The 16,636-nt window shown below is 43.5% G+C and overlaps 1 protein-coding gene across 1 annotated transcript in view; it reads left to right on the top strand.

Moving 5' to 3' along the window:
- LOC308296203 (formin-binding protein 1-like) overlaps positions 1-16,636 on the top strand; it is a gene marked incomplete at both ends in the record, with an annotated part of 34,183 nt that overhangs the window by 16,844 nt on the left and 703 nt on the right. Inside the window, 6 exons of the mRNA XM_080739374.1 lie at positions 1,578-1,769; positions 3,912-3,926; positions 6,566-6,675; positions 8,362-8,494; positions 10,473-10,621; positions 15,157-15,293. Of these exons, the coding sequence (XP_080595500.1) occupies positions 1,578-1,769; positions 3,912-3,926; positions 6,566-6,675; positions 8,362-8,494; positions 10,473-10,621; positions 15,157-15,293 (736 nt within the window). The remainder of the gene's footprint in view (positions 1-1,577; positions 1,770-3,911; positions 3,927-6,565; positions 6,676-8,361; positions 8,495-10,472; positions 10,622-15,156; positions 15,294-16,636) is intronic.

Raw genomic sequence — 16,636 nt, 5'->3', positions numbered from 1 at the left:
CTCGCTGGTAACAAACTACCGGTACCATCACACCTGGGTGAAACTGAACCCATCCTCTTGGGGTGTAAAATGAACCTGGCTGTGACTGTCAAAGTGGGGTGACAGTGTTCTCATGAGAAAAGAGGAGTTTTAGGGGAGAAATCTTTCCAGTGGAAATAAATGGTAACTAAAGTAATCAAACAAGTAAAACAAAGGATAAGGTGTTTGTGCAGGATCTCCTCATTAAGTAAGGAGGTCAGAGAGGCTGATGGAGTTGCATTTCAGACTGATACTTCAAAATAAAATCGCCCAAAAAGCCATTTCAGCTTGACTTTAAATGATATGCATAGACCAATGTTAAATCTCTGATCTGGGGGCATTTTGTCAATGCTGCGCTCAGAACAGCTTAATTTATATGCATAGACCAATGTTAAATTGAGTTGGATGGAATTATGGAGATGGAGTTGGATGAAATTATTATGTTATTATGCTTGCCACTATTTTAGAATAGTAACAGTATTTTTGGGGACGGGCGGCCACACACAACGCATCGCTTCCTCGATAGGTTGTGGGCTTGTAGATCTTCTGCCCCCTCCCACTCCCTCGGGTCTGGTGACGCACACAAACCTCCCCGACCCACAAGACCAAAAAACGTACCTGGGGCGACAAGATCCCCAACCCTCTGGAATTCACTCCCCAAAACCCTCAGAGACGCCCCCCCATACAAACCTTCAAAACCACCCTCAAAACCCACCTCTTCCATATTGCTTTTCCCCAGCTAACCCACCTTAATTGTTTGATAAAGTTATCAGGCTGAAGGGATGTTATATATCGTCATTCACCAAGGAGCCATTCATTATCCCACTTATTACCAGGCTACTAAATACAATTAATAATTTGACTCAAAACTAAAAACAAAACAAAGTATTTCCTTGTTTACAGACGGCTGAAAGTGTTCCACAAGTGTTGCGCTGGGCGTCCCACCCACGGTCCCCTTGGAAAACAAGGAAGTGCTGATAAGATAGAATCCATTTTCTGATACTACGTTGTCTATTTCTCGCTTAAAATATTTTTTAAAACATTCTTGAGAGCAACGTTTAGTTGTAAATGTCGCTGTGTGTTTGTTTACATGGCTGACATGTTGGATACATCACAAGATTCACGCAGTGCAGCTTGACTGCAGCAGGTGCTCTGAGCCTTTGATCAGGCAGTGGTCTGTTATAGAGTGGAGCGGTCTGTTATCAGGGAATATCAGACCTCTGATTTCAGCGATTGACCAATCAGAATTAAGCATTCAAACAAGCCGGGCAATAATAATCTTTAATAAAGTTGTTTATTCTTTGTTCTTTGAGATATTCTTTGTTCTTTGAGATATTATTCTATGTTCTTTTCGCGCTGGTTGTGGTGTGCCGGTCTGGGCCATACCAGGGCCCTGTCTGTTTGTCTGTCTGCCTGTCTGTCTCACTCTCTCTCTCTCTGTGTTTTCCTGTCTGTCTGTCCATCCGTCTGTCCATCTCTCTCTCTCTCTCTCTCTCTCTCTCTCTCTCTCTCTCTCTCTCTCTCTCTCTCTTTCTCTCTCTCTCTCTCTCTCTCTCTAGCTGATCTCTCTCCTCTCCTCTCCTCGTCAGCCCCCTCCCCCCCCTCCCACCTCCCCCTCTCCGGGGGGCGACGCCCCCTACAGCCAGTCTCCGCCCCCTACGGCCCGGGAGCCAATAGCGCAGCGGCTCAACGACCTCATGTCCTCCGGCTCCCGAACCAGGAAGCAGTGTCTGCGCAGCCTGAAGAGAGGGGTACGCGCACGCAGGCGCACGCACACGCTCGCTCGCTCGCACACGCACACACACACACACACACACACACACACACACACACACACACACACACACACACACACGTTGTCTCTTCATAGCGTTGTCCATGTCTTTGCTGTCAGGCGGTTACCTCTCTGGTCAGAAGTAGATCTACAAGCTCACAGCGTGTGGCGCTGTGAGTGTCAACTCAAGCTGGAGATCTGAGGTCACTGCCCGACAGCAACTCTAACTATTATCATCACATGAAACATTGATTATTTTCCCATTTATGGATTTATTTTCACTTTCAGTCACTTTGTTTACATTTTCTTCCAAAGTCATTAAAACATTACAAAGAGAATTGAAGAATTGAATGTTGATAATTAATAATCGCTCCCTGGGAGCAGCACTCTGTCACTTTATAACGACGATAGGCCTATGGCGTAATTATTAATTTTGTCCTACACAATTATACAGTTACATGTTTAAGCAATAACACTCATCCTTCCATAAATGTAGCCATAAATTATAACTTGCAGGAGAGGGCGCTAATATTCGGACGTTATGTCTCTCCTGGAGTTATAAGGCAGAGTCATATGGCTCTCGAGCCCCAACGTCCTTACTAGGCTCAAAACATGTACAAATCAATAAGTTGCTCACCGCGTCGTCGAAACAGCTTTATATCTACCGGTGAGCCCACTCGTTGGCATGTGTTAGTCCATATGTTTCTAATAAATGAATGTTTACTCAAACTTCTCAGAGACTCACGTTTCCTCGTCGGAATGCGTCCGCCTTCAGAACTACAGAACGTTGGAATACTTCCGCATACAAAAAACGTCCTGTCCTATAGTATGATCGATTCGCAACGGCGATCAACGTCACGTGACATGTTCGGCCATTTTTACCCAAGCAGTTCAAAAACAAGGAAAGCGATGAGACTCGGAGAAGTTTGAGTAAACATTAATTTATTAGAAACATATGGACTAACACATGCCAACGAGTGGGCTCATCGGTAGATATAATAAAGCTGTTTCGACGATGCGGTGAGCAACTTATTGATTTGTACATGTTTTGAGCCTAGGACGTTGGGGCTCAACCAGCGAGAGCCCTATGACTCTGCCTTATAACTCCAGGAGAGACATAACGTCCGAAAATTAGCGCCCTCTCCTGGGAGTTATAATTTATGGCTAAATGTATTGTATAGACCATGGAGGGGTCTCTGCTAGGGGCTTCACTGTATCAATGTTTAGGGGAGACAATGAATTTCATCCTTGCATTTGGTCCAAGGCACCAAGGCAGAATTGCCAGTCAAAGCAACGACTGGCCAATCACAGCGCGTCCTCGCCGGACAAATGCTTGCAGAGACTCCTGGGTAATGGAGTCTAAAGACGTTGGCTGCCATGTTATTTGTGTCCCGAGTGGCCACTGATACCCCGAACGGCGTATTGCTGCTTTAATGCACAAAGCTGTTTGTTAAAAGGCTAAAACAATACGTGTATTGTGATATAGCCAGTTCTGTCTCTCAAGTTCTGAAGTAAACAGAAACAACCAGGGTGACTCCTTAAACTAACACACATCCACGCTGGTGCTTGACGTTAAAAAGGTCGAGCGTCACTGTGTGTGTGAGCAGTGTTGATTTTGACATTTTTATTTAGTTTTAGTTGTTGTCTTTTGAATACATTTTAATGTAGTTTTAGTCACATTTTAGTCGTCTGAAAAGATGTAGAACTAGTCTAGTTTTAGCTGAGCTGAGTTGTTAACAAAGCTACAGTTGATTTTGTCTCCAAAAATGTATTTTGGCACAAAAGTGAGCTTGTAGATCTGCTATTTTCAGAGCATAACCAAACACAAAATGACTTGTCTTTTAGTTCTACTGGATCTCTTCTCCACTGACAGTTTAGTCTAGTTTTTATTTGTTGACGAAATTGTCAGCATATTCAGTCTTAGTTTTCATCACATCATAGCTTATTTTTTATTTAGTTTTAATTTAGTTTTCGTCAGTGAAAAAACGCAGTCGATCGACCAACATTTCTGGTCGTAGTTTCAGTCGACTAAATCAACACTAGCTCACATCAGCATCATTTTGGTACGGTTGTCATTTTAACTTCTTTTTTTCTTCACGCTTTGCTCTGAAACGGACAGCTGTCACTCAAACTGGTCAGTACTGTCTGTCTGCCTGCCTGCCTGTCTGTCTGCCTGTCCCTTTGTCCCCTCTGTCTGTGTGTCTGTCATCCCATTATTGTTTTTACAATACACACACTGCACTCTAGTGGTCTGTTGGTGTAATTGCCTCATTAATGAAACAAAGGCAACAGTGGCTCAGGGGTAGAGTTGCCGTCTTAGAACACAGTTCGATCACGGGCTCCCCCTGAGTTAGTGTGGAAGAGTCCTTGAGCAAGACTCTGAATCCCTAGTTGCTCCCGGTGAGCAGGTTGGTGCCTTGCATGGTTTCCTCTGCCATCGGTGTATGAATGAATGTGTGTGAATGGGTGAATGTAATGCACAATCTATGTAAAGCACTGTGGATAAAGGCACTATATAAATGCACCATTTACCATTTAATGGAGTCTTTCAACACTAAGGAGCCTTAGTTTTTACCTAAGACCTATTTTCAGTACTTGATACCACACTAAACTAAGCATATTCAAGTGAATACTGGAAATGTGGCGTAACGGCATGGATTTCTACACAGTGAGGGCAATTCTTTCAACATAAGATGCTGCATTCAAGTTCAGGAGAGCAACGAGGCAATTCTCTTGAATGCTGCCTTCAGGTATGGCATGGAAAGAGAGGGCATTTGCATTTCTTTCACCATAGTGAAAACTGTATTCATGGTCTGGAGAGGGCACCTTTTACAGACAGGTAAAAGCGCAGGGGCTCAAGCCCCCTTCGATGTCTATGTGTGCACGTGCCTGCCTGTTGCCCCAAAGTCTTGTGTTTATATTCCATAATGCCCGACCGTGATGTTTTACGCACAAGAACGTCGGCTTGGCGAAGCCAAGTCTTCAAGAGGCCTTATCAGAGGTGCTTTGGTGTTTTCTTTTCAGAGCGGACGGTCATTTATTCACGTCACGTCACGTGCACCATTAGATGTGTGCGTGTGCCTACATGTGAGCATGGAGCAAAAAGAGCATGGAGCAAAAAGAAAAGACTGCGCTGCAGTAGAGAAACTAAAAGTTTGCTTTGAACGAATCTCAAACAGTACCTACCACAGTAATGGAGCCATGTAGGCTATGAGGACGCACACAGTATCCATATGAATAGGGTAGCCCAGAGCGGTGTAAGCAGAGTGGCGACATGCTTTGATCCCGCCACAGACCGGAAGTGGCGTCGCATGGAGCCTGTTCTCATTCTTAGCGAGCCTCTGCTGCTCTTCCGTCCGCCCCCATTATAACGAAGGCATTTTCACTCGCTGGTAAGTAGACTAAATCACGTCTTTTCCCTCTTTTAACGCATTCACGGGCCTCTCCAAGGTAGACAACATTATTAAAAGGGGGAAAGACGTGATATAGTCTACTTACCAGCGAGTGAAAATGCCTCGGTTATAATGGGGGCGGACGGGGCTGAAGAGCAGCAAAGGCTCACTAAGAATCAGAACAGGCTCCAGTAAGCTAGGCTAAGCTAGCTTTCCACCATAGAGTAAATAGGCTTTCCACGCTTACAATGGGAGTCATAACTCTCTCTCTCTAGGGGTCTGGGGTAGCCTACTTGGGCTTGTGAATCTATGGGGGATGCGCAAGCCTAGCCCACCACTCACTGGTAAACCTGGTAAAGTTGTTATGCAAATAGCCATTTGATTAAATAGGCTATATGGCGCGTCGTCACTCGTCGAATCTATGGGGACGCGTTAGCCTATAACTCTGGTTCTAGCATGCACCGTGCATGTGGGAAATGTATTGGCTGGACACCGTGTGGGCATGTCCGGCCTCAAAGCACTTATGGGCCCAATAGAGCTTCCTCTCAAACCGGTGTGCATTTCAAAACAAGTCTTTTTTTTATTATATATTTGTAATGTGATCATTCGACACGTGTTTTATTTTGAAATCGGAGCCTCCTGCTACAGGAAATGGAAGCAGCAGCCAGCGGCTCCGTCTGTTTACAGTATACTTTTATTTTACAGTCTGTATACATTATAGGCCTACTTTTATTTTACAGACAGCGCGGCTCGGCTACTGGGCCCCGAATGACTCTGGGCCCCGCTGCGTCCCGCTAGTTTCGCCTCTGTGCTTGTGCGTGCGTCAGTGGTGTAAAGTAACTAATTATATTTACTTAAGTAAAATGTTTAGGTATTTGTACTTTACTTGAGTAGTTCCACTTTTCAGTACTTTTACTTCTACTCCACTACATCTCGGATCCAAATATTGTAGTTTTACTTACTACATTTATTTGAAAACTTTAGTTACTAGTTACTTTGCAGATATACATTAGAAAATAGCCGTTCTACAAGCTCGCAACGCGGCGCACATTGTGAGCTTGTAGATCGACTATTTTCAAACATTTCGTACTTTTAATTTTGGTACTTTTGAGTACATTTTGATATGAATACTTTTGGACTTTTACTCAAGTACATTTAGAATTCGGGACTTTTACTCGTAACCTGTACTTTTTCCACCACTGACGTGCGTGCATGTGTGCAGCGCTCCGGCTCATCAGAATGCAGTCACCTTGCCCCTGACCAGTGTTTGTGTGTGCGTGCGCATGTATGTGTATGTGTGCGTGCGTGCGTGCGTGCGTGCGTGCTTGCGTGCGTGCGTGCGTGTGTGCTTGCGTGCGTGCGTGTGCGTGTGTGCGTGCAGGGCTCAGGCTCGTCAGACTGCAGTCATCTTCCTCCTGAACAGCGGCGAAAGAAACTCCTGTCCAGAATCAGCAGCATCAACGCTGAGATCCAGAGAGAGAGAGAGCAACGGTACACAACGCACGCGCATGCACGCACGCACGCACACACTATGGCAGTGGTTCTCAAACCTTTTCATTTCAAAGACCCCTGGAATTACGTGTATTTATTTTGGCCGCGGACCCCCATCCCAATATATTTTGCTTTTGGGGCCCCCGCCAGAATCAAAGAATTGAGTTACAAATGTTCAGTTTGGCCTTGTGCCCCTCAAACCAATGGCATGACCTGAGGCCAAAGTGGCCTTAATGCCCCAGCTGACTGTAGCACTTTCTCCTCTGTCTCTGTCTTGTCAACATGTAGACAGTAGACACCGGTGTCTCTTTCTTGTCATGAAGTGTCTTTAGTTGAGTGTCCATTTTTAAACCAATCCAGTATCTTTGATTGGTGCAGGGCTGAGCATGGATCAGATTGTAAATACCATAATTTATTTCACAGATAGTCCACATATTACATTTAAAATCTTTCTTCACCTTTACATTCGATTAATTCTTTCAATGGACTAAAAGCTTGTTTTATTTGATGGCCTTCCTGCCCTGGCATTTGGCCTTTGTGCCCTCAAACAATGGACAACACCAAAGGTCAAGTGGCCTTGCCCCTAAAATGATGAAATTCCAGGCCTGGTTCCACATAGACTCATGGATATGTCCATATGTGGATATGACCTCATCATCATACAACACACATGTCACTCAGCACTCCATGGACACAAGTAGCAGTGTTGATTTCGTCGACTAAAACTATGACGAAAATAGTTTTTTTCACTGACGAAAACTAAATAAAAACTAAGCTATGATGACTAAAACTAAGAATATATAAGAAGAAGAATATTGACAATTTAGTCAACAAAATAAAAACTAGACTAAAATGTTGGGGAGGGTCTAGTAGAGAAGAGAGTGATTTTATATTTGGTTGCTTTCCAGTGTTGCGTGCTGAAAATAGCAGATCTACAAGCTCGCAACGCGTCGCAGCACCAAATGTAAGATCAGTCATTACGATGCCATCAAGGCCTGCCAATATACATTTTAGTTGACTAAATCAACTGTAGATTTAGTCGCCTAAAATCTCATGATAATCAGTCAACTAAAACTAGACTAAAACTAAAACTTTTCAGGTGACTAAATTATGACTACAACTAAATGACATTTTATTCATTTTATTTCAAAAATCACTGACAAGTAGCCATACAGTTTATGGCAGCAGAGACAGCACAATACTTTAACTAGCCTTTCTGCCTCGTCTTTGGACATCCCAAGTAGGGCTGTTCGATTTGGCCTAAAAACAAAATCCAATCCAATCCGATTCCGATTTTTGGGTCAAAAGAATACATCGTTTCAGAAATGTTGTTTTCATTTTAAAAAAAATGCTATCAAATATGATTTCTTTTGTTTTTTTGGAAGGCTGTCCACAACGGAACTCACAACACAGCGCAACGTGTTGTGAGTTTGGAGGTCTGCTATTTTCGATATTTTCACCAAAAGGCCCTTTTAGAAATGTCAGCCCCTGCCTTTTTAACATTATCTGCGTGTGTGTGTGTGTGTGTGTGTGTGTGTGTGTGTGTGTGTGTGTGTGTGTGTGTGTGTGTGTGTGTGTGTGTGTGTGTGTGTGTGTGTGTGTGTGTGTGTGTGTGTGTGTGTGTGTGTGTGTGTGTGTGTGTGTGTGTGTGTGTGTGTGTGTGTGTGTGTGTGTGTGTGTGTGTAGGGATGCCCTGCTAAAGATGCGTGAGGTGTATGAGAGGACGGTGGGGATGGGAGACCCCAGCAGCCTGGAGCCCAGACTGGAGGAGGTTTCACTGAACCTGGACAAACTGCAGCAAGATCTGCACAGACACCAGGTACCATGCACACACACACACACACACACACACACACAGCAAGACCTGCACAGGCACCAGGTAGCACGCCACGCACGAACGCACGCCACACGCACGCACGCCACGCCATGCTATGCCATGCCATGCCATGCCATGCCATGCCACACATAATACATCAAGCAAGGTAATGCATCAGTACCAGGTAGCGAGGTAACAAGCATGCAAGGTGCCATAACATTGGCTGCTTTGAAGGCCAGTATCAGTGTTCTTTACACTGGCTCCTGGCAGCAAACGGGAGCCAGTGAAGGGAGCGGAGAAGCAGGGAGACGTGATCATTTAGGCTGGTTGAAGACCAGTCGTGCTGCAGCATTCTGGATCAGTTGGAGATTAGTTCACATGCCGGGAGGCCAGTGAGGAGAGAGTTAAGCCCGTATCAGAGTCGGGTCCGCGGTGGTGTAGTGCCGTGTAGTCTTTTTGAGTCATAAAACTACAACGTTAACGCTCAAAAAGACTACACGGCACTACACCGCGGACCCGACTCTGATACGGGCTTTACAGTCGTCAAGTGTGGCAATTCAGCTTGCCACTTGCTACTTTTAAGAGATTTTAGTAGGTTTCCTGTATTTTCCAGATAACTTTAATTGACATTAAAACACGGGTTATGTTTGAGTTACACTGTATAGTTAATTTTACAGAGAATGTTGTGTGTTTGTACTGATATGTTGATTGAGTAATGATGGTATTGACTCCATGGTAGGGACTAGGGAGCCTGTTTAACCACACCTGTGCTCAATCACACCTGATTACCTGCATGCTGAACATACCAACTGTGGGTTTGGGTAGAATGGGAATCGTATTGTGGAGATTTAATTTATCGTGATATCACTGCATGCACTGGGATGAATTCACCTTTTATTTGCCAAGCTGCATATCCGGTACCACTTAAACCCTCTATAATTGGTAAAATGTACATATAATATACATACTCGATAGTATTTTTTTCACTCTCTTATCAAATATCTGGAAAATGTCTGCAAAAAATTGCCGATCTACAAGCTCACAACGTGACGTGTTGTGAGCTTGTAGATCTGCTATTTTTTGGCAAATTTTCCGCCCTAGGATAATGGATTTGATTATCTCGATATTGTAAATCGCAATTTCTTTTATCACAATAATCGTGATATGAGATTTTCATATCATCCCATCCCTACAGACCTGACACCAATTTCTGGCCAGTGAGCTTTACATAGTTTTCTTTTCTGTATTTCTTGATCACAATTTGCTGGACTTCAACGAGGTGCAAAAAACACTGTTTTGTAACAAAGAACTGTGACTTGCTGCTTGAACATTAAGCTATTTTTGAGTTCTTGAGTATTTTGGAAGGTTTGAATCAAGTGCCTTTGGCATAAAACTATAGCCTCACTCAAGGGCAGAGTGTACATGAAGTTAAACTATCTTCACTTGTATTTTGAGAGCAGGACTTCAGAATGGAGTGACACCGTTTGGTGCCCTTGGTGTCTTTCTGGTGTACAACTGCATGGTGTCTCTGAAGGTTCATTCTCTAGGGTTCCACATTATAGTTTTTGAATGTACACTGTAGTAGTAACTTAAGTGTGTGTGTGTGTGTGTGTGTGTGTGTGTGTGTGTGTGTGTGTGTGTGTGTGTGTGTGTGTGTGTGTGTGTGTGTGTGTGTGTGTGTGTGTGTGTGTGTGTGTGTGTGTGTGTGTGTGTGTGTGTGTGTGTGTGTGTGTGTGTGTGTGTGTGTGTGTGTGTGTGTGTGTGTGTGTGTGTGTGTGTGTGTGTGTGTGTGTGCGTGCGTGCGTGCGTGCGTGCGTGCGTGCGTGCGTGCGTGCGTGCGTGCGTGCGTGCGTGCGTGCGTGCGTGCGTGCGTGCGTGCGTGCGTGCGTGCGTGCGTGCGTGCGTGCGTGCGTGCGTGCGTGCGTGCGTGCGTGCGTGCGTGCGTGCGTGCGTGCGTGCGTGCGTGCGTGCTGATGTTCAGGGTTGGCTAGCGGAGGCAGACAGCAGGCTAGCAGAACACAGCAGCAGAAGGCAGAGCGGAGGTGGAGGGTTCAACTCCGAGGCCACAACACCAGGCAGCCTCAACCAACTGGACAACCTCAACCACCAGGGACCAGCTAGTAGAGAGAGGTAACAACTAACTAACTAACTAACTAACTACCAGGGACCAGCTAGTAGAGAGAGGTAAACAATTAACTAACTAACTACCAGGGACCAGCTAGTAGAGAGAGGTAAACAACTAACTAACTAACTAACTACCAGGGACCAGTGAGTAGAGAGAGGTAAACAACTAACTAAATAACTAACTAACTACCAGGGACCAGCGAGTAGAGAGAGGTAAACAACTAACTAACTAACTAACTAACAACCAGGGACCAGTGAGTAGAGAGAGGTAAACAACTAACTAACTAACTAACTAACAACCAGGGACCAGCGAGTAGAGAGAGGTAAACAACTAACTAACTAACTAACTACCAGGGACCAGCGAGTAGAGAGAGGTAAACAACTAACTAACTAACTAACTAACAACCAGGGACCAGCGAGTAGAGAGAGGTAACTAACTAACTAACTAACTAACTAACTAACTAACTACCTACCTGACTACCAGGGACCAGCGAGTAAAGAGAGGTAAACAACACACTAACTATAACTAACCACTGACCAGCTAGTAGTAGTGGAGCAGATTAAATCAATATTCCATAAGAATTGTTCGCTTGATGGTACAAGCACCACATTTGGTGAAGATGATGTCCAGGATGTGCTTTCTAAGAAAAGTATGTTATCCAGCTGAAAATCCAAGATGGCCACCGGTTTTCAAGATAGACGCCTTGCCTAATGCTAAATTAAAGGTTTTCAAAGTAGAACTTGAATGAACAGAAATGTGTTAATGATTCAAACATCAAAATGAATGTATTCTGACTGGAAGAACTCAATGGTGTCAACTGAATACCAATAGCAATACCAATAACAACTGCCGCCAGTTTTCAAAATGGCGGCATATTACAGTAGTCTAAGCAAAGATATTTAATTTATGAAGATACCGCAACCTCAGACACAAATCCTACAAATAGCCTCCTAAGTGGGCGCCGGCTCTGACGGAAAATCTCGTGCACGTCCTGTTTACTGGTGCTATAGATCCCGGGAGAGTGTGTTGCTAGGACAGATAAAGAGCAATAATAAAGTTGATTTTCTCCTTTGTCCAAACATGCTTCCGCCTCCTAAAAAGGTATCCACCTACGTCACGCAGAAACGGGAAGTAAGGGTCTGTTCCGCCCTCTTGCTATCGCCCTCTTGGGTCAAAGTGACTCAAAATAAGCGTTTCCGGAAGCTCTTCCCATCCCCTGATACATCCTAGAATGATGACTGATTGAATTGGAAACAATCAGCATTTATTATAAAGACAATCATGGTACAGCCGTTGATGTTATTGTCATTGCCACGGCCGTAAATACGGCACCTCGTCCTGTACTTCCCTTTGTTGGCCGTACGTGAAAAAATCTAGTTTTGACAGTTTCCTGGGTTTCTATATGGTTTCTTGGGCTGGATATGGCAGCCTGAACGGTTGTTAAAGTGCAGCTAAACTTGGCATGTTAAACGTGACACAATTAACAATAATGCATTGCACCTGTGCAGCTGACCTACGGAACCTGGGAATATACCATTTTGTCAAGATGGGGAGAATACAAGTGTGGAGAATATAATTATAATACCTTGTTAAAGTGACCATTTTGTTACATTTTGCATTTGTAGTGGTTTTACTGTAATTTAACAACATAATAACCAGCACAGATAGACAAAGAGACATTCATGGATTTATATTTAAAAGTAACTTTTATTTTCTTATTATTATTTAAGTAAGTAAGTTTGTAACAGACACTCATGGAGATGAACTCCGCAGTACCGGGCCAGATGTCAGATTGGGAGATTGGGATCTGCCATACCCAATTGACCCCTTGCCTCCTACATCACCTCCAACACCATCTACTCCACCACCATCTCTTCCTCCTCCACCTTCCATCTCCTCCTCATTGACCTCTTCCAACACCATCTCCTCCACCACCACCATCTCCTCCTCCATCTGCTCCATCTCCTCCACTTCCTCTTCCATCTCCTCCTCGTTCACCTCCTCCTTTGGAGTATGTGGTGTAGGTTCCATTCTGTAAGGTTATCATAAAGAGAAAGATTTCAGTTTGCAAATCACACGTTTGATACAGTGTTTAAAAAAATGAACGGATTTGATAAGGAATTGGGTGGCCCAATGTCCTATCAAATCCATTAATTCGTTCACCCAATAACTGAATCCCCTGATACGTTCTAGAATGATGGCTCTGATTGAATTTGAAACAAACAACATTTATCATAAAGAAAACTGGGTTATAAATATCTTTGGTCTGTCTGCAAGATCGTTCTGCCCCTCAAAATGATGAAGCTCAAAACCTCTTATCTGCATTGCTTGATTGCTAATGATTGGTATCAGGTGGTGAAGCTTTTGATGTAAAATGTTAATGGTAATACTTGTAACAGACCTGTAGAATGAATCTCAATTAAGTGCTGCAAAAAGTGTTATTTAACAAAACAATAGCCTAACTATTTCTAGGTAAAAACCTATCTGCATGTTGTCGACTGCAGATTAGTCTGCAGGTTTTTACTTTGAAATTGAACAAAACGTTTTGAGATGGGGTTCCGCGGTCACATACATATAATTCTAGTGGTCCTTGGCATTAAAAAAGTTTGAGCACCACTGATATAGAAACTTGTTTTTAAGAAAATCGTAGATAGGAGGTTTTGGTGTTTAACACATTTTCTTTTTCATTTTCTCAACAAAGTGAATTTTTCAGATTGGAGGTTTGGGTTTGATCATCGACATGTTTGGTACAGTGTTTTCGAAAGAAGATATTTGATGTAGAATTTAAACAAAATTATTCAAGAAACCTTACCTCAAGGTAATTGTGGTTGATGTCAGCCTTCATGTTCTTCTCTCTGAGAATAATGCTGTCTGAAACTCACTCTGAGTTCAAACTTATAAGTGTGTCGTTAGCTGAAATAAGCAGCACCTGCTCCAGGATTAACTCCAGCTGGTTAAACGTCATGCATGTCAATGCAATCAATAAGGTTTGGGTTAGGTTGTTCAGTTATTGGGCTAAAATTGAACGGATTTGATATGGAATTGGGGGACCTGATGTCCTATCAAATCCATTAATTTTTTCACCCAATAACTGAAACATAATATTCCATTCCCCTGATACGTCCTTGAATTGGAAACAAACTACATTTATCATAAAGAAAACTGAGTTATAAATATCTTCGTGTCCTTTTCACAGAAAAGGCCCCCGCTTCGAAGATATATATCGGCTCTCCAATTAGTTATCAAAATAAATGTTAATTAAGCCCAAAATACCTACAAAAGACCCCTGAAACACTAATCTGTCTATAAAAAGCCCTGTTGATGTTTGGATCATTAACACATTTTTGTTCATTCAAGTTCTACTTGAAACCTTTATCGTATTATCATACGAGTCGGCCATCTTGAAAACTGGCATCTATCTTGGATTTTCAGATGGATAATGTCATTTCCTTAGAAAGTACATCCTGGACATCATTTGTTCCAAATTTGGTCCTTGTACCACCAAGTGAAAGATATTTTTATGGAATATTCATTTAATTCCCATTGTATCATCATAATAACCAATAATTTAGATTTTCTAAATGCAGAATTGGATTTCTCATAATCACAACAATATATTTTGATGTATAGACCATAAAAATAGGATTATTCAATGAAAATATAGTTCAAACACTGTTTAAAACCAGTTGGAATGGCGGCCATCTTGAAAAATGGCGGCCATATTGTTTTTTCAAGTGGATAACAATTTTCAGATAGAGTAGGTTCCGAAGCACTTGTGTGCCAAATGTGGTGCTTGTACCATCAAGTGAACGATTGTTTCAGTAATCTGCTTCACTATAGAGAGAGGTAACCAACACACTAACTAACTAATGACCAGGGAGCAGCTTGTAGAGAGAGGTGACCAACTAACTAAGGCCCCATATACATGAAGACAATACACTGAGTTGTTTTCAAAGATGTGTGCGTCTTCAGTGTGGCAGAAAGGTCTAAACTTTAAAGAACTACTGCGGAATCACCCAAATTGTTTTTCGTCTGGACGCCTACTAAATAAATAACTAACCAACTACTCAACTAACCAACTAACTGGACAGCTTCAACCACCAGGGACCAGCTTGTAGAGAGAGAGGTACTAAGTAAACTAGCAATGACACATGTCATTATATAATGAGATTGAACTTGTCGTTTTCTTTAGCATTATAAACTCTGAGGCGCAGTACATCAACCCCCGCTACGACCCTCCGTGCACAGCGCCTCCGGGCCATGGCAAAGCACCTCTTGCGTGGTGCTTTCACAACGATTTTGATAATTATAATGAATAAGCATGAACAAACTAGTTCACATGAACAATATCGATGTAACTAAGATATTCGCCCACTCGCCTCGCCCCCCCCCCAACCTTCTCCACGCGGCCGAAATAGCCGCCCGCCTCTCATTGAAAATGAATTACTAGGAAGCGGTGACCGTGTACCGTCTGGAGGGCCCTATATGTTTTAATTGTCTTTACGTCTGTCTGTCTGTCTGTCTGTCTGTGTGTCTGTAGTCCTGACGGCAGTTACACAGAGGACCAGAGTACAGAACATCACTTCAAACCCCGAAGCTCAGAGTTCGACGACGACTTTGACGACGAGGAGCCTCTACCCAGCATCGGCACCTGCAAATCCCTTTACCCATTCCAAGGTATTCTATTGTCTATTCTGTCTATTCTATTGTCATCTATTCTGCACAGCGCAGGTCTGGCCCAGGGTGATGTGACAGAGGAATCGGTGGCTCTTATGTTAGCAAGGAGCGCCACCTAGTGTAAACACTGAAAACAGGAGACATTTGTAGAATCTGTCCTCAGTCCTAAATGAGTTAAGAGTGTCTGATAAATCTGGGTGAGAAACACTGATGGGTGCCATCATGGCACCCTAGGGTGCCGTGATGTCAGTCCAGGGGTGTCTCCGAATATTTTGATAATATTTTGAATTCATCAATATCACTTCATCAATATCACTTCACTATGCTTAGTAAAACAGACCTGATTTGCACTGTACTTGAATGAATGAATTATTTTTCCATTTAGGCCTACGGCCAACTCTCTTCACCAAAAATAGCAGATCTACAAGCTCACAAGTTGATATAAAGTTATTGTCAGTCAGTTCTGATGGAAACAGAATTTCTCAGTGACATAGACTACTGTATCTCAGGTGGAAAGATGTGCATATGTACGTTGTGTAATATGATTCTATAATTAACAGTGTAATCCAGGGGTGCTGTGGATGAAAAAGTTGTTTACAGGGGTGACCAAAAAGACTTTTGAGTCAAAAAAACTTTTGAAAACCCCTTGTGTTGTTAAGTGTGTGATTGTGTTGTGATGATCATGTCCAGGTCAGAACCAAAGGGGGGGGGGGGGGACTGCCCCATAGGTCGAACTCCTGTTGGGTCGAACAGCGTCGGCAGGTTAGATAATCACCCACGTCACGGTTACTGAGGTTAGGTTTAGGGTTAGGGTTAGAGTTAGGCATAGTTTTACTGAGGTTAGGATTAGGGTTTGGGTTAGAGTTTGGTGATCAATCTAAAGGGTGTTCGACCTAATGACATGTTACCACCAAGGGACCATCTCCATGGTGGAAGGTTGTAACATGTTGTGTCTTGGTGGTCCTCCAGGGCAGGCAGGTTGTAACATGTTGTGTCTTGGTGGTCCCCCAGGCAGGTTGTAACATGTTGTGTCTTGGTGGTCCCCCAGGCAGGTTGTAACATGTTGTGTCTTGGTGGTCCCCCAGGCAGGTTGTAACATGTTGTGTCTTGGTGGTCCCCCAGGCAGGTTGTAACATGTTGTGTCTTGGTGGTCCCCCAGGCAGGTTGTAACATGTTGTGTCTTGGTGGTCCTCCAGGCAGGTTGTAACATGTTGTGTCTTGGTGGTCCCCCAGGCAGGTTGTAACATGTTGTGTCTTGGTGGTCCCCCAGGCAGGTTGTAACATGTTGTGTCTTGGTGGTCCCCCAGGCAGGTTGTAACATGTTGTGTCTTGGTGGTCCCCCA

Source organism: Nannobrachium achirus (genome assembly GCF_963921795.1).
Source record: "Nannobrachium achirus genome assembly, chromosome: 12".
In the NCBI taxonomy this organism is placed as follows: domain Eukaryota; kingdom Metazoa; phylum Chordata; class Actinopteri; order Myctophiformes; family Myctophidae; genus Nannobrachium; species Nannobrachium achirus.
Note: the sequence above shows the minus strand (reverse complement) of the source record. Positions and strands in the feature narration are given on the sequence as shown.